This window comes from Callithrix jacchus, chromosome 5 (assembly GCF_049354715.1).
Source record: "Callithrix jacchus isolate 240 chromosome 5, calJac240_pri, whole genome shotgun sequence".
In the NCBI taxonomy this organism is placed as follows: Eukaryota; Metazoa; Chordata; class Mammalia; order Primates; family Cebidae; genus Callithrix; species Callithrix jacchus.
Window position 1 is genome coordinate 90,360,542 of NC_133506.1, and position 27,475 is coordinate 90,388,016.

Consider the following 27,475-nt stretch of genomic DNA (forward strand, 5'->3'; position numbering starts at 1 on the left):
TTCAAGACTAGCCTGGCCAACATGGTGAAACCCTGTCTCTACTAAACAAAAATTAGCCAGGTGTGGTGGTGCACACCTGTAAACCCAGCTACTCGGGAGGCTAAGGCAGGAAAATCATTTGAACCTGGGAGTCAGAGGCTGCAGTGAGCCAAGATCACGCCACTGCACTCTAGTAGGCAACAGAGTGAGACTCTGTCTAAAAAAAATAAATAAATAAAACAAAAAGACTATGCCAAAAGTAAAATAAAATTAGTAAGTATTCAAAGTTTCAGAATAAAGGTCTTAGAAATGGCTAACACTATTTTAAAGGGTTGTTATAAAAATTACCTGGTGTTTCACTGGAAATGTGTATTTGACCCATGTCGCTTGCTGCATTGTTTCCTCCTCTTCCTGTTTTTTCTCTTTTTTTTTGACTTTCTCCTTTTCTTCTCTTTCAATTGACGTCATCCGGTGTAACCTAAGAATGCATGAATAGAAAGACAAAGTTAATCTAGAAAAATAAGCAGAAAAGATAAAATGCAATACTGAAAAATTAGGAAGACAAAGCAGACTTGCTTATAATCCTACAAACCAGACTGACAAAAATTAGTTGTACAATTCCTTAATAAGAAAAGGCAAAGAGTACAAAAAGTCAAAAACAAGAAATGCTATCCTTTCCATGCCTCCCCATAAGAAATAATTATGATTTATTCCTAAAACATTTCATGCATATACCAACATTTATGTATCTCTTTACACAATTCATTATATATTCACACATGATTTTTTTTTTTTTTTGAGACAGTGTCTTGCTCTGTCACACATAGGCTGGAGTGCAGTGGTGCAATCTCAGCTCACTGCAGCCTCTGCCTCCTGGATTCAAGTGATTTTCCTTGTTCAGCCTCCTGAGTAGCTAGGACTACAGGCATGTTCCACTACGCCCGGCTAATTTTTGTATTTTTAGTAGAGACAGGGTTTCACCATGTTGGCCAGGATGGTCTCAATCTCCTGACCTCATGATCCACCCGCCTTGGCCTCCCAAAGTGCTGGGATTATAGGCATGAGCCAAGGTATCCAGCCATATATATGTATTTTATAGTCCACCCACCACTACAGTTGTTTTAGATGAAGTTTTGCTCTTGCTGCCCCGGCTGGAGTGCAATGGTGGGATCTTGGCTCATTGCAACCTCTGCCTCCCAGATTCAAGCAATTCTCCCGCCTCATCCTCCCAAGTAGCTGGGATTACAGGCACACACCACCATGCCTGGCTAATTTTGTAATTTTTTGTAGAAACAGGGTTTCTCCATGTTGGTCAAGCTGGTCTCGAACCCCTGACCTCATGAGATCCACATGCCTTGGCCACCCAAAGTGTTGGGATTACAGGCATGAACCACCAAGCCTGCCCCTCAACTACAGTTTTTAATCAATAGATAATTACTCTAGAAGATCTTTCCTTATCAAAATATACAGATCTTTTTAAGGAATTAAAAAATATGCCACTGCATGAATACACTATAATTTATTACACCACGTCACTGTTAAAGAATACTTTGTTTCCAGAGTTTTTTCCTTCCTAAAAACAAAGACCAAAGAATCCAAAAATGTTTATTTTATCCACCAATATTTCTGATTCTCACAAGCACTGGGGATTTTAAAGTGTTCACAGTGTCTACTAACAGAAATCAGGTTTCTTACATCCACAGACAAAGGGGCCCATAAGGCCCCAGCTTTGGAGAGAGGAAGGATGAGGAAGGTCAGCCCATATTGACCTAAATCATGAGACACAGGCATCAGCCACCACTTTCTCAGGCAGGAAAAGAAATCACTGCACCTACCAGTAAAGACCAGGCCTGTGGCGAGGCTCTACATTTAGGTGATTAGATTAGATTTTAATGAATCAAAATATTTCTCATAAACAGAGACATGAAGCAAAACCTACAAAGAAAGGAGCTCTTGTCTCTAAGAGCGCTAGTGGCAGAAGAACTGCTTCTATCACACCCTAACCAGATGCAGCCAATTTCTCATGCACAGCTCTGTGGAAAGAATAGAGAACTTTTGTTAACTCGGGGTAGTGAGATGCCGAAAAGATGTGGGAGGGGATTTCAGTCTTTTCACCTCCTTTTACCCCACCGTGGAAAACTCCCCATGTCTCACCCTGCTTCTCTCCCTCCCAACTTTTAAGAAGGCTTTGTGTCCCTGTGATTGTAGGACCCCAGAATACAGTCTCCCCCAAGCTGAGAGCTCATGCCTATTCACTGCACACAACTGGTGCAGCAAACATTCTCCATAAGGCTCTTAACAGTCTCTCATAAGCTAATGGGAGGAGGGGAAAGGGAGTGGATCCTCACTGGGAGCTAATGTACTCAAATTCCAACCCTCTGGAATTTGGAGAAGAACAAGTTCTGCAGGCGCAACATGGTGGATAACCTGGCAGTCTCAGGCTACAAGAGTCAGTAGGGAATGACTGTGCCAGGAGGACTGTGTAGGATTTCTCACAGAGATTTTGTGGGCTTGGCTTCTATAGACCTCTGAAAGGCCAGGTCCAGCATGACAACCGGGCCATTTTCGCTGACAGAGGCCAGGAATGGAGCACTGTCTGAAGAACTCTAGTGCAGTGATACCCTAGGAGCTCACAGCTGGGTTGGGTGCTCAGTCATGTTCTTGGTGTCCATGAGGCAAACAGGTCCCTTTTATCACCAAATACAAAGGCTTCTCTTTGCAGAGGAAGCAAGGCCAGTTAGGCCATTTTATGGTTAATCTGCTACCTATCCCAGAGTAGCATGCTGGTGGGTATGCCAGTGGCAGATTTTCCTTCTACTTCTTCTTGGTCAACTAAGTTGGACCAGGAGAATGGACTGAACTTCAACTCCACTCCTAATCTCTACATGGTGCTCAGGGTTTTGTGATGTTTTGCTATCACAGTCAAAGCCATAACAAAGAACATTTTATGTAATTCTTGGTAAACCCGGGGAGTATCCCTCTATATCTTCCTGTGGTGAGATTGCTGGGTCCAAAAGTTCTTGCACTTAAAATACTGACAGATATCGTGTCGAACTGGTTTACAGACCAGTGCAATCATAGCTCCACACTACCACCCATCATAAACCCACCCTGTGTTCTTTTACCTTCACTTATGCTGAGTTAGTACTGAACTTCTAAAACTGTTAGTCAAACTCAGAGGTAAAAAATACTATCCCATTATTTTTAATTATGAGAGAAGTAATCATTTTTTATGTCTACTGGCCTTTCATATTTATTTTCTGCAAAATGCCTGTCCAAATCCTTTGTCTTGTCTGTATTAGACTATTAGTACTTTTCATTTATAAAAGGTCTTTGTCAATTAAGAAAATTTTCCACTTGTGGTACAAATGTTTTTCCTCAGTTTGTCATCTGTCTTTTGAGTTTGATTATAATAACATTTTTCCACTCAGAATTTTAAATACATGTATCCACTTTTTTCCTCTATGGCATCTGGATTTTTTATCTGTTTAAAAAGAAAGTATCACAACAAAAAAATAAATTAATTCACGCTTTCTTATTGAAGTATTCTTTTGTTTTTAGGGTTTTTGGGGTTTCAAAAAATTCTTCATCAATCTAAATATTTTTTGCTAAGGCAGAGATGTAAGTAATATTTTCCCAAACATGCTCTCTTTCCCTTTTTGAAGTACAATGCTACCACAGCTAAAGCCCCATACTTAGGTCTATTTTTAGATTCCCTACTGATTTGCTTTTTCTTTAGAACAAATTATTGAAGCTCCAAAGTATGTTCTAATATCTAGTACCTTTTTCACTAACATCTTTTTTTCCCCCTTTTGGTTATTCTCACACATTAACTTTTTTTTTCTTTTTTTTAAAGACAGGTTGTCTTGCTGTTGCCCAGGATGCAGTGCAGTGCTGCAATCTTAGCTCACCACAGCCTTGAACTCTTGGGCTCAAGCAATCCTCCTCCAACTTGTGGGCTCAGCCTCCCAAGTAGCTGGCATTACAGTTGCACACCACCACTCCTGGACAATTTTTATTTTTTTGTAGAGACAGAGTCTTGCTACATTGCCCAGGCTGGTCTCAAACTCCTCGCTTCAAATGATCCTCCCTCCTCGAGCTCTCAAAGTGTTGATATTACAGGTGTGAGCTACTGTGCTCAGTATTCTTGCACATTAACTTTTCCAGATCAAATATTAGCATCATTTTGGTCAAGTGTCCCCTGCCTCAGGATGGAAAATCTTATTCACAATGCGAAGTGTCTTTCATGTCTTTAGTTAAGCTTTGAAGATTGCTTTTTAATTTTTAATTAAATTATTATTATTTTTTTATTGGTGGAGACAGGGTCTCCCTATATTGCCCAGGCTGGTCAAGCAATCCTCCCGCCTCACCTCCCAAAGTGCTAGGATTATAGGGATGTGCCACCACACCTGGCCTAAAGATTGCTTTACAAAGGCCTTGAATATTTCTTGTTCTATTTGGCCAAATGTGATGGCTCATGCCTGTAATCCCAGCACTTTGGGAGGTAAAGGAGGGTGAATCACCGCCTGAAAACAGGAGTTGGAGACCAGCCCTGGCCAACATGGCAAAACCCTGTCTCTACTAAAAATACGAAAATTAGGTGGGCCTGGTAGTATCTGTCTGTAATCCCAGGTACTTGGGAGGCTGAGGCAGGAGAATTACTTGAACCTGATAGGTAGAGGTTGCAGTAAGCTGTGATGGCGCCACCGCACTGCAGCCTAGGCGGAAGAGTAAGACTGTCTCAACACACACACACACACACACACACACACACACACACACACACACACTCACTCTCTCTCTCTCCCTCCCTCCCACCCCTCCCAGGTGTTTGAGATTTTTGTTGTTGTTCCTGGAATCATTTGTTTCATTATAATTTTAAAAAATATGTAAAATGCAACTAGGTTGTGAAACAGAACTTTAGGACACACAAGCATCTAAAAGCAATACATCAGATGCTTGTGTGTCCTACTCCCTGGCAATCATTACTTTTGTGCTAAACATTCCCTTGCTTTTCCTTATACTTTTATAACCTATGTGTGTACATCCCAAATAGTATAAAGTTAAGCCTTTGAAAACTCAGCATCAAGTATAAAACTAGCTGCACAGAGCAATATTGTTACTATCAAAGAAGGTTCCCAGGAAACTATATACTTGTCTCTGGGTCACAGCCTGGCTTCAGCTTTCAGGAAAGATTACAGACCTCTTTTGGCGAAATCACTGGGTGAGATCATGAGCAAACCCTGGAAGATACAGGGCTCACCACAATCAAGGTATTTGGTGGGACTGCAGCATAAAACAGGTCTACTATAGCCAAGCATCCAAAGTGGCTGTTTCTGTACTTCCTGCTTTTGGGTCTTCTGAGGTTTGTTTTCCCCACTGACTTGGGATTGGCTTCCTTAGGTAGGCTGCCATTTGTCCACCTGCATTAATGCTTCTGCAATTTTATAGGTGGTATATTTTCTGTTGCTCCACTTGTCCCTGTGGGTTTGTAATTCTTAAAAATTTTGGCCATAGTTTTGGTGCAGTTCAGTGTGGAACAAAATTATATGTGTTAATTAATTAGATCAATTGCATATAATAATTGTGTCTATATCTTCCCAGTTATTTATATGTTTTATTTCTCTTGACAAATTGCATTTCCTGGTACATTTAGGAAATGTTAAAATGTAATGTTAATAATTTTATTTACTATTTTTGAGACAGGGTCTCACTCTGTTGCCCATGCTGGAGTGCAGTGGTGCAATTATGGCCCACTGCAGCCTCCAGTTCCTGGCCTCAAGCGATTCTCCTGCCTTGGTTGCCCAAAGTGCTGGGATTACAGGTGGGAGAGCCACCAGGCCAATAGTGGGAGTATTTTTTTGTTTCACCTGAATGTTATTGGGAATGCTTCAAGGGTTTCACCAAAAGGCATGATAACTTGGTTTGAAATACATCTTAAAAAAAAAAAACTTCATATATTCCTATTTATCTAAGAGTTTTACAAAAACAAATAAATAGGCCAGGTGCAGTGGCTCACACCTGTAATCCCAGCACTTTGGGAGGCCAAGGTGGGAGGATCACTTGAGGTCAGAGCTTTAAGACCAGCCTGAGTAACATATGGAGACCCCATCTCTACAAAAAAATTAAAAACGTAAAAAAAAATTTAAAAAACAAATAAATAATAACGAACTTGACAAAATACCTTCTTGTTATCAAATGAGATGACCAAAAGGTTTCCTTTCTTTGACTTATTTGAGACAGCATCTTGCTCTGTTGCCAAGGCTAGAATGCAGTGGTGTGATCTCACCTCACTGCAACCTCTTCGTCCTGGGTTCAAACGAATCTCTTGCCTCAGCTGCCTAGTAGCTGGGACTACAGGCATGCACCATCATGCCTGGCTAATTTTTGCATTTTTAGTGGATATGGGGTTTCACCATGTTGGCCAGGCTGGTCTTAAACTAACAGGTTCAAGTGATCCACTTGTCTCAGCCTCCCAAAGTGCTAGGATTACAGGCATAAGCCACTGCACACAGCCTTTCTTTGACTTTTTTTTTTTGGAGATGGAGTCTTGCTTTGTCACCCAGGCTAGAGTGCAGCGGTATGATCTCGGCTCACTGCAATCTCCGCCTCCTGGGTTCAAGCGATTCTCCTGCCTCAGCCTCCCAAGTAGTTGGGATTACAGGTGCCAGTCACCATGCTTGGCTAACTTTTTTTGTATTTTTAGTAGAGACTGGGTTTTACCATCTTGGCCAGGCTGGTCTTGAACTCCTGACCTCGTGATCCACCCGTCTCAGGCTTCTAAAGTGCTGGGATTACAGGTGTGAGCCACCATGCCTGGCTGACATCTTAAAATACTATGATATTAATAATCTGCTAGTATTGGACAAGTCTTCTGTGTCTAAGGTGAAGCCAATTTAGCCATGGTTTCTTATACTTTAAATTTACTCCTGAATACATCTGCATACCAGTATTTTGAGATTTCTTATACTGATTTGCTATTAATTATTAACAATAAATATTAATAAAGGAGACAGGGCTGTAATTTTCTATTTAGTCTATTTCTATTTATCAGGTTTCATAACAATTACATAGTAACATAAACAATTATCTGTAAAATTTCTTCCTTTTTGTATTCTGATAGAAAAGTTTAAATAGAACTATCTGGTTCCTGAAATTAAAGAAAAATGTTATTAAGTCATCTGGTCCTGCCATCACCTTACTGACAGGTACAATGATAAACAACCAGAAATCCTTTTCCTGCCTAAGAGTGTGGCATCTGCCCTATTAAGGACAGAGATCAGTATGGCGCCCTTCCCAACCCTTCTCCCCACCCAAAAGGAGCTCCGTGGACCCCTTTCTGTGGCAGTGGGAATGGAAGGTGAGGCACAATCAGTTGGGGCCTTCTATTCTACCATCTTGCTCCACTCCTAGGTGGACCCCTTTCTCGTGGATGTAGGAAACCTGAATACTATGTTAGTAGACTCTGTGAAGGCTTTAAAATTTCAAGTTCTAGTAAAAGAGAATCAGAAACATTGGTTAGTACGTCTCTTTTTTAATTCTTGGTTTTGGTTATTTGTGCTGTGTTATTATTCCCCCCTTGATAATCTTATCAGAGGCTTGTAAAACATAATGAGATCTAAGGTACGTTTGTTTTCTATTTCACCACATCTGCTCATCTTTAATATCTTTTCTTTGGGTTGGCTCCTTGAGATGTACCCCTAGCTAATTAATTTGCAGTTTTCTTTTCTAATATAAGCATTAAAGGCTAGCAACTCCTCCTAAGAAGTCTTTAATTGCACCTCACAAATTTCAATATACATAGTACTTTCATGAACATCCAGATCAAAATGTTTTCTGGTTTTCATTGTGATTTATATTTGAGCATTTCTTATTTATTTAGAAGTGTATTTCTTACATTTTAAGCACACAGCCCTTGCATTTCTTTAAAATTTTACAAATGTCTATATCCCTAAACAATACTGAAACACTGTATTATCATACATGCTTTTAAACTCTATATAAATGTAGTATATACATTTATCCTCAGGTATTTTTAGTGATGGAACTTTTAAAAATTTTTTATTTTATTTTAGATTCAAGGGGTATATGTGCACCAGGGGGAACTGGGTTTCTAGTTCCTCATTATTCTACCCCTGTGCCCCTCCCACCCCCTCCAAATGTTTTCATTCTATTGTAAACTTATGAGATTCTCGACACTTGTTGCTCTGTTTTCTTCATTGCTATGTAACAGTCTATTATGAAATGAAAACACAATTTAAACATGCCTGATTATGAATTGTTATGCTTAGGAATTGTTTCTATATTTCACCATTATGATATGTTATTAAATAATATTATAAGGAACACTCTGCTATAGTATCTTCTCATGTACACAGGGTAAAAGTTTCTCTTCCCTATCAGGAAGGAAAAGAATTGCATTTTTAACTTTGTTTTTGTCAAACCATTCTCTAAAATGGTTATAGCAACCATTGCACTAATTGCTCTCTTATCAGAAATGTGTTATACCTGTAATCCCAGCACTTTGGTAGGCTAAGACAGGCAGATCACTTGAGCCCAGAGTTCGAGAACAGCCTGGGCAATATAATGAGACTCCGTGTCTACAAAAAATACAAGTATTAGCCAGGCACAGTGGAATGCATCTGTAACTACTCGGGAGGCTGAGATGAGAGGATAACCTTAGCCCAGGGAGGTCAAGGCTACAGTGATCCTTGATGGTGCCACTGTAGTACAGCTTGGGCGGCAGAGTGAGACCCTGTGTCAAAAAAAAAAAAAAAAGGTATGTGGTGGAAACACCAAAGAAAACTAGGAGCCATACCTTTAGCAGATGAAAACCACTTAGTAGGCATACATTTACTTTTCTCAAAAACATTATAAAATAAAATAGATGTAGAAAGTGATATATTTTATTTATTTTATATTTTATTTTATTATGTTCCCTTTTTTTTGAGATGGAGTCTTGCTCTGTCATGCAGGCTGGAATGCAGAGGTGCAATCTCGGTTCCCTGTAACCTCTGCCTCCCAGGTTCAAGTGATTCTCCTGCCTCAGTCTCCTGAGTAGCTGGATTACAGGCATGTGCTACCACAGCCAGCTAATTTTCGTGTTTTTAGTACCTTGGTCTCCCTAGCTACTGGGATTACAGATGTTAAGGCACGGTGTCTGGCTTGTGTCTGTATTTTTAAAACTATAGGGCTGTGCCTTTGGAGTAGGCTCTGTAGAAAAGACGGGGGCAGGGAAGATAAAATGGTTCTCACTTTTTGCTTTATGCCCTTAAATATTCTTTCCATCATTTGCCATAACTTTATATTAGTTTTGTAATAATACCTTTTGAATGACTATGGTTACAAAGCAAGTCTATCAGGGGTAAAAGCAGATTCAAGTCACAAAATTTTCTTTCTTTCTTTTTTTTTTTGAGATGGCTGGATGAGCCGCTCTCATCCTCCAGGCTGGAGTGCAATGTCAAGATCTTGGCTCACTGCAACCTCTACCTCCGGGGTTCAAGCGATTCTCGTCTCAGCCTCCCAAGTAGCAGGGATTACAGGCGCCTGCCACCACGCCCGGCTACTTTTTGTTTTTAGTAGAGACAGGGTTTCACTATGTTGGCCAGGCTGGTCTCGAACTCCTGACCTTGTGATCTACCCGCCTCAGCTTCCCAAAGTGCTGAGATTACAGGCATGAGCCACTGTGCCCAGCCATGAATATTAGTTCTTATTTGCCATACAGGATTGTGATGATCAAAAGAGATCCGGCATATGAAATATTTTCTAAAGTAAAGAGCATTTTTATTGACTAGAAAGAGTACTCACATTTTTTAGTATTTATTCTAGAATGTTCTAGGTACTATGCTAGGAATCTGATTTACATCTGATTGCAGCGAGCTGAGATCGCACCACTGCATACCAGCTTGAGAGACAATGCAAAATGCCATCTCAAAAAAAAAAAAAGAGAAAGAACTAATATTCATTCATGTTTACAACTTACATAGGAAGAAAATGAGGCCAAAAGTAAAGTCCTTAATATGGCCTCTTAAATACATTAAATTTCATTATTAACAGGCTAATATTTTAAAAGGAAGTCCAATATTCATCATTTACAAGGCTCAGAATTCACTTACCTGGTATGTCCTAAAGATTCTCGCCATATTGGTAGCATCACAACTGGTTTAACTGCACACTCCAAAATGGCTAAAGCCAATGCAAATTCTCTGGGTTTACTACACATCTGAACTGCCTTGATCCAATTTGCCCTGTGTTTCAGAAGCAATGAAATAAATTATTTCACTAGACTGATCTTAAATTAAAAGCACAATAGTTGTAACTTTGGCCTCCATCTGATTCCAGGGATAAAGACTCTGCTTCCTAGAGATCTTCCAAATAGTAGTGTTGGTTCAGTAAGTTATAAGTATACTCATCCCTCTAACTTCCTGTCTGCTGACCACATTGACTTCATTAACACATCATGGTTAAACATTAATGATGTTTTCAAGTGCACAAATAGAACCATCATTTTATAAACATTTAGTATATTTACAGCAATAAATTAACCTTAGTTTCCTTTACCTATGTGATGCCCAATTGGGATGAAGAAAGGATGAAGGGATGTTGTTTTCTAATTGGGTGATAGTCAGTCTCAGAGTAGATATGGTAAGAACTTTGGACCCATGGACAGAACCGTTCCATTTGAACTCTCCTGCTGGAGTCAAACAGAATTTATGTGCAAGGTGCCTTCTCTTATCATGATCTTCTCTGTGCTGGTGCTTATTCAAAGCAAATGAATTGGTGGAGTATTGATTGTGGTAGACGCGATACTTCCCTTCTTGACCCAATTTAAAATAATTGTTGATATTTCCTTTCATGACGACTTCCTTTTTGGTGCTCAACCGTGAAATTTCTCCTTGAGAGTTAACTACCAGTACCTGACCAAAAAAATAAAAAGACTGCATTATTTACGTCAATTAAAGATGTAAATTTTATCTAATCAACTACCTTTCAATAATTAAAAGTAATCATTCAAACTAAGTTACATTTTTTTTTTTTTTTTTTGAGATGGAGTCTTGCTCTGTCGCCCAGGCTGTAGTGCAGTGGCATAATCTTGGCTCACAGCATCCTCCACCACCTGGGTTCAAGCAATTCCCCTGCCTCAGCCTCCTGAGTAGCTGGGACTACAGGTGCGTGTTACCATGCCTGGCTAATTTTTTTGTATTTTAGCAGAGACGGGGTTTCACTATGTTGGCCAGAATGGTCTCAATCTCTGGACCTCGTGATCGACCCGCCCTGGCCTCCCAAAGTGCTAGGATTATAGGCATGAGCCACCATGCCTGGCCAGTTAAATCTTACGATAGAACTTTTGAAGTCTAAAAGCTAAGTTAAAAGCTAAAGCTTATTGCTTACAATTAAACTACCAAGATATGCCTGCAGAAAAGAAAACTAACAGATATTAAGTACCTATTACATGTCAGATACTATTATTGATTACTTTCATGTATTAATATTTCAAATATACACATAAAACCATACATATAAATTACTCACCTACCATTTTTTCAAGTTTCTAACATATACTTAAAGGAAAAAGAAGGATATCACATGTACTATTCTACCAAAAATATACTCCTAAAAATACCCTTTTGGATCCTTTTATCATTCCAGCTATAGTGTAAGACCCCATGGATACGTCAAAATAATATTTTCAAACAGTTGATCCCAACTCTTTAGTGGACCATGAAATAATGGGACCAAAAAAAAAAAAAAAGAAAAAAGAAAAGAAAAGAGACAATGGGACTTATTCAGCTTTTTTTTTTTAAGACAGAGTCATGCTCTGTTGCTCAGGCTGGAGTGCTGTGGTGTAGTCTCAGCTTACTGCAACCTCTGCCTCCCGGGTTCAAGCAATTCTCCTGTCTTAGTTTCCCAAGTAGCTAGGATTACAGGTGTCTGCCACCACACCTGGCTAATTTTTTGTATTTTTAGTAGAGACAAGGTTTCACCATGTTGGCCAGGCTGGTTTTGAACTCCTGACCTCTGCCCATCTCGGCCTCCCAAAGCACTGGGATTACAGGCATGAGCCATCGCACCTGGCCTTATTTAGCTTTTAAAAAAATAAAATGTAAAGCAATAGGCTAGCACAGAAAATATCACAGTGCTTCCCACATAATAAAGTAAAATACTATTTCAAAGCTTTTGAATATGTATGTGTACTGGGCTGCTATGAAAAAATGTGTATCTGACTGAGGGTCAGAGTCAAAATGAAGTATGAAAGCCACTGCTTTTAAGCAATTGCTGTGATATTAAGAACATCATTTATTCTTGCATAGATCTATCTACCCTAGAGATAATTCTCATATCTGGGAGATACAATGGGGCCATGCCCTGTCACCATGGCTAGCTGAAGGGCAGAGATACTGAGTCCTAGCTCTAATCCCATTGTTCATGATCAGAGCTGGGATCCCATGCTGTCCTATCCACAGTACTCTGCTGTCCAGGGGTAGGCCTCATCCGTTAGCTGCAAGTTCACCTGAATTGATCACAGTAAGAACTGAGCGGTGAATCATCTACAGTTCTTTAATAAAGTATAAAACCCCAAATAGCCTACTGTTATGTGTAAAGGAAGGCTTTAATTCTTTAGAATTACATGTAGAATAAAACTGATCATGTAGTAAGAAAGTGTATCAGCTTTTCATATCATTTTTATGCCTTGACTGAAATTTGGGTGCGCAACTATACTTATGAAGCCTAATACTTTCAACCTTGTTACCTACTACAGTTTTGGAAATAGAGAAAATACAATTCAAAAGTAGGTCTACAAATTTCAACAAATTTCCAGCCCTATTTTTAAGATATGGTAATTAAAATTATCTCACATTCCACAGATTTTTGTTTTAAACAGAAAGAACACACCTCTTTGCCCTCCTTAAATAACTTATTTGCTTCATGGGCAGCAGCTGCTACCTGCTGGCTCTTCAGCTGACTAAGTTTGCTATCTGGATTCCGCAATCTGGTGATGATTCGAGTTGAGCCAGATGTTCCTTTTCCAGCTCCAGGAGATTCGCTTAGCTCCCCGTTGGACTTCTCCGATTTGAAGTCACCTACTGTCAAATGAAAAGGCCACAAAGCAATTGCTGACAGTAAGTAAATAATTATAACTACCTTATTTCACCAAAACTTCTATCTGATGTATACGTAAGATTCACAAAGTAAACAGATTTTAAAAAGCCCTTGAATGGCAAAGCAAGTATCATTAATCCTTAAGTCCTTTGCTGAAAAGAAAATGTATAACTTTACTGTGAGTCATCTATTATTCCACAAAAAAATTCAAACATGCTAGGTTATCTGTTTCAGAGCTCATCTATTTGAAAACAGGAAGGGCTGGTACAAACGTACAAGTAACAAACAATAATAACTCAAAAAGCAAACTAACAAAATGTTATCTTATATATATTCAATATGGATTTTCTGTATAAAAAGGTGTAAGCTGGCTGGGCGCGGTGGCTCAAGCCTGTAATCCCAGCACTTTGGGAGGCCGAGGCGGGTGGATCACGAGGTCAAGAGATCGAGACCATCCTGGTCAACATGGTGAAACCCCGTCTCTACTAAAGATACAAAAAATTAGCTGGGCATGGTGGCGTGTGCCTGTAATCCCAGCTACTCGGGAGGCTGAGGCAGGAGAATTTCCTGAACCCAGGAGGCGGAGGTTGCAGTGAGCCGAGATCGCGCCATTGCACTCCAGCCTGGGTAACAAGAGTGAAACTCCATCTCAAAAAAAAAAAAAAAAAAAGGGTGTAAGTTTTGGAAAGATTTCCACTGAAATTCTGTTTAAATACCAAATAGTTTTGAGCTTACAAACATAAACGTTGTGGATTTTCCACTTGGGAATTTAGATAATTATCTGTGTATGCTTACCAATATTAAAAATAAACTAAATTAGTTTTTAATAATCTAATAAAGACCTCTCAACATTTTCCCAGTAATTTAATTTTTAAAGTGACAGACTAAAGTGCCCAGGAGCAATTTCTGCTTGTATATACCGATGAACATCATTTTGGCTGAATTTTTTTTTCCTTTTTTTTGAGATAGGGTCTCAGTCTGTTGTTGCCCAGGCTGGAACACAGTGGCACAATCTCAATTCACCTCAGTCTCAACCCCCCCAGGTTCAAGTGATTCTCTCATCTCAGCCTTCCAACTAGCTGGAACCAAGTAGCATGTACCACCACACCTTGCTAATTTTTTGTATTTTCTGTAGGGAGGAGGTTTTGCCATGTTGCCCAAGGCTGGAAAAATTTGTATACATTCTAAAACTAATGTATCACTGTTCAATTTTTATTGACCAGACAGTTGAATAAGCTCTGATTTTTCCTTTTTAAAAAATTAAGACACTGTGGCACTGGCAAATGAAAAGACAGATAATTTACTATATTATATATAATAAAGATGGCATTTCAAGTAAATAGAGAAAAACTAGGATTGGGAAAACTGGCTATGCATTTTGGGGAAAAAATTAAGACAATTTTGTAAACATCTGTTAATTTTACCAGTTCCATGCCCCTTCTTTCCTTTGGGGAGATGCTTCCCTCACAGCCGCCCTCCCATATTTTAATCATATGATTCTGCCAGGGCTGCAAATCAAGTATTTTGCCCCTTTGGAGTGGGCAGCAGGACCCAGCATGGCCAGACAGAGCACACCACTAGCTGGCTATAGTGACTGTCCCAGGACTGGCTATTTGGCCCAATCCTCTAAGCATCTTTTTTCCACTTTTTAAAATCTGGAGATGGAGAAAGGGTCTTTGCTTTTTGTGATAATAATAAGCAGGAAGGGTGTAAATCAGAAGGTGGCCACTTTTATTCCCGTAACGTGGAGAAAATCGTCAATAACAGGAAGCAGTAAGCCCATCACAGAGAAGAAATAAAGAGAAAAATATGAAAAGGTAAAATTCAGAAGTAGCCTCGATAACCTCATTTGGCTCCCTAGATCCAATAAGGCAGTTGAGGCTGTCACCAACACTCAACTTTCCAATACTATAAGTCAATAAAATTCCCCTTTCAAGCAAGTCTGATGGATTTCTATCAAAACCAGTAAATTCTAAATAATCCAGTAGAATATTTTAAGATTTTGACCCCAAAGTATCATACCACTACAGTTTTGAAAACAGAGAAAATACAATTCAAAAGTAGGTCTACAAATTTCCAGCCCCTATTTTTTAAGGTATGGTAATTAAAATTATCTCACATTCCACAGATTTTTGTTTTAAAAAGAAAGAACACACCTCTTTGCCCTCCTTAAATAATAAGTCAAAATGGAAAGAGGGTGCTGAGAATCTTGCCATCCCAGGCTGCTAAGCAAGTCACTTTGGATGTGTGGTAGCAAAGCAGTTGGTCAAACTATCAATTTTCTTTTGGGTCTCAGATCAAGTTGTTTTTTTTTTTTTTCTTCTGAGATGGAGTTTCACTCTTGTCACCGAGATTGGAGTGCAGTAGGCGCGATATTGGCTCACTGCAACCTCCGCCTCCCGGGTTCAAGCCATTCTCTTGCCTCAGCCTCCCAAGTAGCTGGGATTACAGACACCTGCCACCATGCCCGGCTAATTTTGTTGTATTTGTAGTAGAGACGGGGTTTCACCATGTTGATTAGGCTGGTCTTGAACTCCTGACCTGAGGTGATGCACCCGCCTTGGCCTCCCAAAGTGCTGGGATTACAGGCATGAGCACCACGCCTGGCCTTCAGATGATGGAGTTTAATGCCAAGATATTGAACTATGGCGGTTAGTTCTTGGGACCATCTATAAAGTTCTATAATAGATACGTTTTAGACATCATTTGGTCTAGGTCAGATTTCCTGGAAATAGAAAGAGAATGACATAGTGCTTTTAAAAACCTTCCTAATTCAGAGTTAACAATCCAATACTGCTCAGAGTCAATTCCTTTGTCACTTGCTAAAGGTTGTGCAAATAAGGGAAAATTCAACCACAGGGGTAAGACTTAAAGGAATGGAGAAAGAGAACTAGGCTGAGGGCAGAGGTCCTTACTGAACACCCTCTGCCCAAAGGCCATATTCCTCCTATTATAAAGCAGTGAAGCCTTGTGATACAGCCTGATGGCAGGATACAGATGTACATCAACCTCTGAAGCTCATTGTTTAATGACACCAGCAGGCAGAAGTCTATACAAACTCTTCACATGAGGGCTAGGACTACTGGCCTACTCGACAGTTAAACCAGGGAAATGGAGGGTGTTCACCTTCAGAGATCCTAAAGTAAGTTTCTGTGCATTAAGTACTAGCTGGGAATCTAGGAATCTACAAGTAAGTGCTACGGTCAGAAAAATAATCCAAACCTGCCAAACAGGGATGTATGATTGCTAAATCCTACAGAAGTCCCCAACAACCCAACCCCAATAACATCCGGCAGGAACCAGGCAGCTAAAACAGAATGGCCTCCAGAAGGAGAATCTTCTCATATGCTTCTCACCTCTCAACCACGGCCATTCTCCCAGAAAACCAATGGCATCCAGATTTATTAAAGAACACCTCCACTATGTTTATGAGTGTCATACATAAGCAGTTAAATTGATAATGTGGCTCACGAATTGTGAGATCAAGATAAGCCAGATCTATCGAAATTAATGTACAACACACAGAAATACTAGATTTGGGTCTAGAGACAATGACAGGATGTAACTGTGGGAAAGAGGTTTTTAAAAAAGTTTTAAGTTGTGGGTGAAATCTTTGCATTATACTAGTCAGAGCCATTTTTGAATTGTATGTATGAGAACAAATGTGAGTACATGTGCTGACCTACCAAAGGATGGACTGGAGATATTTACTATGCTATAATCTTTGCAGCATCCCTCTTTCCTCGGAAAACCATTTCTACCCAACTCCAGTCATACACTTTTGCTGGAGACATCAATCATAGTACCCTGCCTACTCTGGCCATAGGGGTAGAAACAACGTGATCCAAGATAAGCCACTCAAATTCCTTCCTCAAGGACTTCTGATTTGGAGCAGAAGCAGGGGCCTTGCCTTTGGGTCACAGACCTTGGAAAGATATAATTACAAATTGCTGGTGCCTTCTTCCCTGCCACATTGGAAAAGCCTGCCTGTATTGGGAGAGAATGAGGTTCACACATACAAATACATGTAGACCTGAAAGGTGAGATAGAAAGAGAGGAAAACAAAGAGTTCAATATCTGAGGGTCCAGTTATATCTAATGATGGCTGAACTTCCCAACTCTATGAGCTAATTAAATTCCCTCTTCATTTAAGTTACTTTAAGTTGGTTTGGTAACTGAAAAAGTCCTAATTAAAACAGATTTCCAACTCAGATCAAATGAAAATTACACTTTGGACAGATTGAAAACAAAGTTATAGAAGTATTACAAAAAATTACTGTAAAATGTATGTATATTCTTGGGATGGGGATAGCCGTCCTTAAAACACAAAATCCTGAGACACTCTAAAGAAAAAGATTCATAAATTTAACTATATAAAAATATAAAAATTTCTGCATGACAACATGGAGCCAAAAATAGGCAATTACTATACATACATACATATATATATATATAAAATTGAAGATTAATAGCCATAATACATACAGCATTCCTAAAATTCATTAAGGAAAAATAACAAAACTCATTAGGAAAAAGTGAGAAAAAGATATGAATAAGCAATTCGCAGGAAGTTCAACAAACACATGTAAGACACTTAACCACATGAATAAGGATATGCAAATTTTTATATAAAATACTTTTCCCCACTGGCAAAAATGTTAAGAGAAATGATACTGCTGAATTTAAGTGAGACAATAAGGAAACAGACATGTATGTAAATTACTGGTATAAATCTCTTTGATATACAATTAAGTAGTAGCCATCACTGTTTTCTTAAATGTAGCTACCAGCAAGTCCACGTACTGTCTCTATACTGCCAGAATACCTGTGCAAGTACACAAAGATACATGTTAAGGATGTTCAAGAACACCACTATCTGTAATAATGAAAAACTGTTAACAACCTACATGTCCATTAATAGAGAAATAGTAGATGATTTATGGTTCATCCATATTCTGGGGTACCATGCAGCAGTTAAAAAAAAATGAATTCAATTCATTACACAAAAAGACTTTCTACATGTATCACTGAGTTAAAAAAAGCAGGATGCAGAACAATACATGCAGAATGATCCTGTTTATGTTTAAAAAAATACCTAAAACTAAAAAATCACCCAAAGCCCCACAAAATTTTATACACATACATACATAAATGTAACCGCAGAAACATCTAAAATGTTACACACCAAACTGTTGATAGATGGTGGTTACCTTTGGGGAGGGTAGTAGGTAAAGGATCTTTCTTCCCTGCTCTGTGTGCTTTTGTATATTTTTAAAACAAAAACATTGAGTGGAAGTGCTATCTGTGTTTAAAAAAATAAAAGCAACGACATCTAAATTTTCCCACCCCCACCAGCCTTTCATTTAAAAAACTTAAAACTAAAAAAACAATAATAATAATAATAATAATAAAGAAAAAAAAAGAAAAAGAAAAAAACCTCCCTTTAATGGAATGGATAAAGTATATTCTTACCTATCTCTTCCTGAATAGAGACAGGTGTATGAGATTCTCTTTCTCCATTTTCAGGATCATCAGCTGCCTTAGCAGATTCACTCTGGGAAGAATTTAGTTCACTGCTGCTGTTACTGTTTTCCAGATTAGGCTGGATGGAGGTAGTGGTAGCACTAGTGTTACTGCTCTCACATGTCTTGTTAGGTTCTTCTAGAAAAATAGAATATCTGATTTTTAAATTGGAAATCACATGAAAAATGACGAATTGTCAGAAAAGACATTTGTTTTAGAATTTCATTACAAAGCTGTATTTTTAAAAGAAAAGCTGTTCATGTATGAGTAATGCAATGTGTAAAAGAAAGTGATAAGCAACACCCTATGAGTTATTTTTTTAAGTCTTCCAGGATATTAACTTACTGACTTTTTTTGTGGGGGGTGAGGGCCCAACCCTAATTCACTGATTCGTATCACCTTAGTCTCCAGTACAAGGCAGACAATCTTTTGGATATCTTGGAGGATAACCAAGTGATATGACTATCTCTCAAAACTTACAGTGCACCAGATATTGCAGAGGTGGTTTTGCTGAGATAATATTCAAAATCTGAAGCTTACAGTCTTACTTTCCAAAAGTAATACTCAAACAGTATTAGAAACAGAATTAAGCAGGATTATTTATCTCTACAGTTTTCTGCCTGAATACTATGCCCCCGAAATTAACTAGAAGGTAATGCCTAAATGTGCTTATTAACTTCTTCTTCTTTCATTTATTTATTTATTTTTTTTTTGAGACGGAGTTTCGCTCTTGTTACCCAGGCCGGAGTGCAATGGCGCGATCTCGGCTCACCGCAACCTCCGCCTCCCAGGTTTAAGCAATTCTCCTGCCTCAGCCTCCTAGGTAGCTGGGATTACAGGCACGCGCCACTGTGCCCAGCTAATTTTTTGTATTTTTAGTAGAGACGGGATTTCACCATGTTGACCAGGATGGTCTCGGTCTCTTGACCTCATGATCCACCCGCCTCGGCCTCCCAAAGTGCTGGGATTACAGGTGTGAGTCACCGCACCCGGCCCTTCTTTTTTTTATTTTTAAGACAGAGTGTCGCTCTGTTGCACAGGCTGGAGTGCAGTGGCACCATTTCGGCTGACTGCAGACTGCACCTCCCAGGTTCAAGAGAGCCTCCTGAGTAGCTGGGACTACAGGTGTGCACCACCATACCTGGATAAATTTTTTTTGTATTTTTGGTATTCACCATGTTGGCCAGGCTGGTCTCAAACTCCTGACCTCAGGTGATTCACCTGCCTCGACCTCCCAAAGTGGCTGGGATTACAAGTGTGAGCCACCGTGCCCAGCTGTGATTATTAACTTCTAAGGACAATTTAGTAAGAGTATAGTCTTAAAAGCATATAAACATTATCACTATCATGAACAGAAAGCCTGTCTATGGTAGTTTAGAAATTAAGAGTCTTCTGCATTTGTTTTTGCCACTGCCAAGATACTCTTCAAATCACCTAAAGTAAAAACTGCTTGACAGTCTACTACAGTAACTATCTCTAATGCATAATGTCGGGTTTCAGGAAAAACCCAACAACCTGATAAAAATATGGGAAAATATGTGAACAGTCACAAAAGAAAAGAAAATGGCCTTTAGGCATATGGGAACAAGCCCAACTGAAACTAAGAGAAAAGTAAAATAAAACTATATGAAGAAACTATTATCAGTTATCAGACTGGCAAAAATCCAAGTTTCATAATACACGAAGGGAAAATTACATATATATTTACTTAACATAGCAATCTCATGTCTAGAAATCTAGCCCAAAATACACTAAAAAAAAATACTAAATTACTTCTCTATAGAGCTATTCATTGGAGTATTTAAAGGTAAAAGACCGAAAAACGAAGAAAATGTTCATGAAGGCCCAGAGCAATGGCTCACACCTGCAATCCCAGCACTTTGAGAGGCTGAGTCAGGAGGCTCACTTGAGGTTAGCAGTTCAAGACGAGCCCGGGAAACATAGTAAAATTAACTCTATGAAAAATACAAAAATTAACCAGGCATAGTAGTGTGTGCCTCTAGTCCTAGTTACTTGGGAGGCTGAGTCAGGAGGATCACTTGAACCCGAGAGGCAGAGGGCTCAGTGAGCCGTGACTGTGCCACTGCACTCCAGTGTGGGTGACAAAGTGAGACCTTGTCTGAAAAAAAGGAAGGGGGGAAGGCACAGTGGCTCCTGCCTGTAATCCCAGCACTTTGGGAGGTTGAGGTGGGTGGATCACCTGAGGTCAGGTGTTCAAGACCAGCCTGGCCAACATGGTAAAACCCCATCTCTACTAAAAATACAAAAATTAGCCCAGTGTGGTGGTGCACACCTGTAATCCCAGCTACTCGGGAGGCTGAGGCAGAAGAATCCCTTGAACTTGGAAGGCAGAGGTCGCAGTGAGCTGAGATCGCATCGCTGTACTTCAGCCTGGGTGACAGAGTGAGACTCTGTTTCCAAAAAAAGAAAAAAAAGAAAATGCCCAACTGGTTGATAAAAGATGGTATACACAATGCACTGTAGAAAGAACTAAGGATGATCACTATGTTCACATCAAATGATCTCAAAGATTAAATGTTAAAAGCAAGGTGTAGAAAAATACTTATGCTCCCTTTTGTATGAGAAGGGGAGGAAATACAAATTTAGAAATATATTTTGCTTTTATTTATAAAAAAACAAAACTAACTAGGCACGGTGGCTCACACCTGTAATCCCAGCACTTTGGGAGGCTGAGGCAGGTGAATAACAGGCTCAGGAGTTCAAGACCAGCCTGGTCAAGATGGTGAAACTCCATTTCTACTAAAAATACAAAAACTAGCTGGGCCCAGTGGCAGGTGCCTGTAATCCCAGATACTTGGAAGGCTGAGGCAGGAGAATAGCTTGAACTCAAGGGGACAGAGGCTGCAAGGAGTCAAGACCATGCCACTGTACTCCAGCCTGGGCAAGTGAGACTGTCTCAAAAAAACAAAACAAAATAAACCAAGAAACGTTGAAGAATAACAAAAAAACAATAAAAATGGCTACTTATAAGGGAAAAGAAAGACACCATTACATAGAGAAAGAATGAATGTGAAAATTCTCTGAATATCTCCAGTTACATAGTTTTGAATGTATAATAATGTAAATGTTCTACATTTTCAAAACAAAGTTATTAAAGAAATGCAATCCCTAAAAAATAAAAAATAAACGGAAAGAAATGAACTGTGTGTCAAGCTGTGCATATAACTACACAAAGGATTATTATCATCTTTTTTTTTTTAAGGTAAGGTATGGCTCTATCACCCAGACTGGAGTGCAGTGGTGTGATCTCGGTCCACTGCAACTTCCACCTCCTGGGCTCAAGCCATCCGCGCACCTCAGCCTCCTAAGTAGCCGGGACTACAGGCAAGCACCACCATACTTGGCTAATTTTTATAGAAAAGGGATTTTGCCATGTTGAGCAGGCTAGTCTTGAACTTGTGAGCTTAAGCAATCTGCCCACCTCAGCCTCCCAAAGTACGGGGATTACCAGCATGAGCGATCACACCCAGCCCAGAGGATTATTTTAAGTGACTTTGGAATACAATATTTTGTCTATACAGCCTTACTAGAAATGTAGTATAATGAGAAATACTACATTATACTACATTTGAGTATATAATGAGCAGCAAAAAGTTGTAGTTTCAGCAGTAATACTGGTATTATGAAAATACTACCATATAAAAAAATCACTTCTTATTATTAATGCACATCAGAATAGGAATACCCCATACTGGGATAAAGCAAATACATAGCTGAATTACTGCTGCTGGGAACTGAGGCTTTCAGTGTAAGGGAACGGAGGTACAAATGTAAAAACAAACTAAGTATGCTACCTGCAATCTGAATTTGAAATGTCAATATAAACTGATGATCTTTTTATTAAAAAAAAAACGTCTTACATAACACTACCCACCAAAAAAGCCTAGGGACAGTGAGAGCCCAATAGGAAAAAGTATCCCTGAGTCTAGATTGTGGTCTCTAAAATATCATTTCCCGTTAAAAGGAACCAGGACTTCCTGGAGGAAAAAAAATGATTCCAAGTCAGGATAGGTACTATGTAACATAGCCTCAGACATTCTATTCTGCTAAAAAGCAAGAAGGCCACGCAGTGCATGGTGGCTCATGCCTATAATCCTAGCACTCGGGAGGCTGACATGGGCAGACCACCTGAGGTAAGGAGTTGAAGACCAGCCTGGTCAAAATGGTGAAACCCCCATCTCTGCTAAAAATACAAACATTAGCCAGGCATGGTGGTAGGTGCCTATAATCCCAGCTACTCAGGAGGCAGAGGTTGCAGTGAGCTGAGATTGTGTCACTGCACTCCAGCCTGGGTGACAGAGCAAAACGCTGTCTCGGAAACAAACAAACAAAACCAAAACTCCATATTACAATCTCCAAATAAATAACTGATTCTGGAAAGATCATTAATGAATGAGGTTAACAAAAGATCTTGTAATCTCACCACCTAAACTCATTCATCAATCTAGGTATCTATCTCTAAAGGTACAAAAACCATATGCCGCCAGGCGGGGTGGCACACACCTGTAATCCCAGCACTTAGGGAGACTGAGGCAGGGGGATCACAAGGTCAGGAGTTCAAGACCAGCCTGGCCAACATGACTAAACCCCATCTCCCCTATAAATACAAAAATTAGCCAGGTGTGATGGCGGGCGCCTGTTAATCCCAGCTACTCAGGAGGCTGAGGTAGGAGACTCGCTTGAACCCAGGAAGCAGAGATTGCAGTAAGCAGAGATCACGCCATTGCACTCCAGCCTGGGCAACAGAGTGAGACTCTGACTCAAAAAAAAAAAAAAAGAAAAGAAAGAAAGAAAGAAAAACCATATACCATGAGCCTTTTGATGATACAATATCAATTAACCAGCACATTGTTTATAGAGTATTCTTGCCAAAGACAGTTGAAACTGAATAAACATTAAGAGATTAACTTTTTAACATTTAAAAGTGAAAATGTACCAATCTTTCCCCAAATATTGCTCAACTTTTTCAGTTTCATCTTTAATCTGAGTCACACAAGATGTTTCTGATCACTGATCATACTCAATATAATGGGTAACATGAAATCTGTCCAATTTTCTTATGTTCTCATCACTCCTTTCATTTTTTATATTACAATTTCGTCATTTTTCCTTCACATAACTTCTACCAAATTATATGAAAATGACAGGGAGGCCGAGGCGGGTGGATCACGAGGTCAAGAGATCGAGACCATCCTGGTCAACATGGTGAAACCCCGTCTCTACTAAAGATACAAAAAATTAGCTGGGCATGGTGGCATGTGCCTGTAATCCCAGCTACTCAGGAGGCTGAGGCAGGAGAATTGCCCGAACCCAGGAGGCAGAGGTTGCGGTGAGCCGAGATTGCGCCATTGCACTCCAGTCTGGGTAACAAGAGCGAAACTCCGTCTCAAAAAAAAAAGAAAATGACAGTGTTCTCTGACAAGATTCTATTTCAAAGTAAAGCCTGAAATAAAATATATACAGAAGCAATTCTATATGTATATAAAAATTCTAAAGTAAATACATTTCTACAAAAATTTTAAATTAATTTTTTTTTAAAAAAAGTCTTTCTATTGCAGAAAACATATATAATACAAACATTAACCAAAAGAAAGCTAGAATAGCTCAAAAGTACTATTAAAAATAACGGATATTTCACAATGACAAAACATTCAACAAAAATATAAATATTGGCAAGGACTGGTGGCTCACACCTGTAATCCCAGCACTTTGGTAGGCAGAAGTGGATTGATCACTTGAGGTCAAGAGCTCAAGACCAGCTTGACTTACATAGTGAAACCCCGTCTCTACTAAAAATACAAAAATTAGCTGGGCATGATGGCAGGTACCCGTAGCCCCAGCTATTCGGGAGGCTGAGGCAGGAGAGTTACTCGAACCCAGGAGGTAGAGGTTATAGTGAGCTGAGATAGTGCCACTGCACTCCAGCCTGGGTGACAGAGCAAGACTCCATCTCAAAATAGATAAATATTAGGTGCTCCTAATAACACAGTTTTAAACTGTATAATGAAAAAACTGAAAAAACCAAAAAGATAAAAAGGCAAACCTACAATAGTTGGAAATAATTTTAAAATATCTGACAGAAAAAAAAAAAAACCCAAAAACGTACCAAGAATACAGATTAGTACAATATAATCAGAAGCCTTATCTGAGGCCAGGTATGGTAGATCACTTGAGGTCAGGAGTTCAAGATCAGCCTGGCCAACATGGTGAAACCTTGTCTCTAACAACACAAAAGTTAGTAAGGCATGGTGGTCCATGCCTGTAGTCCCAGCTACTGGGAACGCTGAGGTGAGAGGATCACTTGAACCCAAGTTGTGGAGGTTGCAGTGAGCCAAGATTGAGTCACTGCACTGAAGCCTGAGTGACAGAGTGAGACTGTATCAAAAAACAAAAACCAACAACAACCAAACAAAAGATTTATATGTCTTATACTGTACCCAACAACTTAAAAAATATATATCCTCTTCCAAGGAACGTTTATCAATATTAATCAAATGTTGGGCCATAAAAAAAGTGTCAATAAATCTTAAAGGACATAAATCATGCATAGAATGTTCTCTGACAGAGGGTTAAACTAGAAAACAACTGGAAAAAAAAAAAAGATAATTAGCCTGTAGTCTCAGCTACTCAGGAAGCTGAGGTGGGAAAAGCACTTGAGCTCAGGAATTCCAGGCTACAGAGAGTTATGGTCACTTTACTGCAATCCAGCCTCGGTAACAGAGCAAGATCCTTTCTCTAACACAGACACACAAAACAAAACAAAAACTTACACGTCTGAATATTAAGCAATATACTTAATCACACACCACATTAAAACAGAAATTAGAAGATATTTTAAACTAAATGATGAAGACAACATGACATATAAAAGTTTGTGGTTGTGTTCTGGTCATGCATGTAAAAATAAAATACAATGAAAGTTTGTGGGAGGTAGCTATGGCAATACACAGAGGAAAGCCTTGACAGCAGACATCATAAAAACAAAATTAAACTAAAATCCATCAAAGTAACCATCTTCAGAAGCTAGGAAAGAAAATCCACAGAAGTTCAAAGAAAATAAAAGGAAGGACATAATACTAAGACCCAAAATTAATTTAGAAAAAAACATACAGGCCGGGCGCAGTGGCTCACGCCTGTAATCTCAGCACTTTGGGAGGCCGAGGTGGGTGGATCACGAGGTCAAGAGATCGAGACCATCCTGGTCAACATGGTGAAACACCGTCTCTACTAAAAATACAAAAATTAGCTGGGCATGGTGGCACGTGCCTGTAATCCCAGCTACTCAGGAGGCTGAGGCAGGAAAATTGCCTGAACCCAGGAGGCGGAGGTTGCGGTGAGCCGAGATCGCGCCATTGCACTCCAGCCCGGGTAACAAGAGCGAAACTCCGTCTCAAAAACAAAACAAAACAAAACAAAACAAAACAAAAAAAACCATACAATAGAGAAGGTCAACAAAGGCCAAGTTGTTTTTTTAAAAAAAGACTAATGGAATTGCTAAGAACCTTGCAACATGATTAACAGAGGCAGATAACGAATTTCTGGATTAAAAAAACAGAACATGAACATAGATTTTATATATATATAAATATATATTTATATATATATATATAATTAGATGTTATTATGCTTATAAATTACAAAAATTAGGTGAAATGAGCAGTTTCCTTTTAAAAGGCAATTAAAACTAACATAAGAAAACAACAGAAAATATGAATAGTCCACTGCTGTAGTGTGGATAGTTTGGATGTTTGTCCTTCCAGAAATCTCATGTTCAAATTTGATTCCAGTGTTAGAGGTGGGGCCTAATGGGAGATGTTTGGATTCTGGAGGTGGATCCCTCATTGCCCTGGGGTGGGTGTTGGGGGTGAGTGAGTTCTCACTCTATTAGTTTCCACTAGAGCTGACTGTTAAAAAGAGCCTGTCATCTGCCACCCCCGCCTCCCCTGTTTCCTCTCTCACCATGAGGTATCAATATACACTGGCTCCCCTTTCCCCTTCTGTTACTGGAGGCAGCATGAGGCCCTCGCCAGATGCAAAGTCAGGACTACGCTTCTTGTACAGTCTGCAGAAACACAGCAAAATAAATCTCTTTTCTTTATAAATTACCAGCCTTAGTTACTCCTTCATAGCAACACAAATGGACGAAGACACACATTATCTACTGAAGAAGTGAATGAAATCTGTAATAACCTTTCCACAATGAAAACTCCAAAACCTAATCATTCTAGCAAACATTTAAGAAATAATTAACACCAGCCCCACAAAAACTCTTCAGTACCAACTCATGATATGAGGCCAAACTATTCCTGAAACTAAAGACTGACATTATCAGAGAAGAAAAATGCAAGCCAATTTTACTCATGAAAGTAAATGCAAAAACCCTAAACAAAACATTAGTAAACTGGATGCTATATATAATACCTAACAAGGAAAATACATCACAAGCAAGCTGTATTTACTCCAGGAGCATGAGATTGGGTTAACATTCAAAATTCAATGTACGTACTTCTGCTTCTAGTCAAGGTGGGGTGGAAGAACCAGATTTACCTGCTCCCATGAAACAACTACAAAGCAAAAAACAGACCATTTATAGAAAATGACCAAAGGAGCATATAGGTACTTCCCAAAAGACAATATCTAAATGGCTCACACACACACACACACACACACACACACAGATGTTCAACATCCTTAGTCACCAAGGAGCTGGCAAGTGCAAACAACAATAATATATCCCTACATACCCACCAGAATGTCCCCTCAATCCTCCAAAAAGAAAAAGAGTGATGCTGATGATACCAAGTGTTAGCAAGGATGCAGAGGAGCTAGAACTCTCATACACTGGTGAAGT

The 27,475-nt window shown here is 39.3% G+C and overlaps 1 protein-coding gene across 42 annotated transcripts in view; it reads right to left on the reverse strand.

The window, feature by feature from the left end:
* BPTF (bromodomain PHD finger transcription factor) overlaps positions 1–27,475 on the reverse strand; it is a 160,494-nt gene that overhangs the window by 76,960 nt on the left and 56,059 nt on the right. For 28 of the 42 annotated variants that reach the window (XM_035300495.3, XM_035300488.3, XM_035300485.3 and 25 more), the window contains 5 exons: positions 18,553–18,741; positions 12,874–13,064; positions 10,540–10,895; positions 10,095–10,226; positions 328–457 (listed from right to left, as the gene is read on the reverse strand). In XM_035300495.3, the coding sequence (XP_035156386.2) occupies positions 328–457; positions 10,095–10,226; positions 10,540–10,895; positions 12,874–13,064; positions 18,553–18,741 (998 nt within the window). The remainder of the gene's footprint in view (positions 1–327; positions 458–10,094; positions 10,227–10,539; positions 10,896–12,873; positions 13,065–18,552; positions 18,742–27,475) is intronic. The other 14 variants (XM_078373580.1, XM_035300492.3, XM_078373569.1 and 11 more) reach the window with 4 other exon arrangements.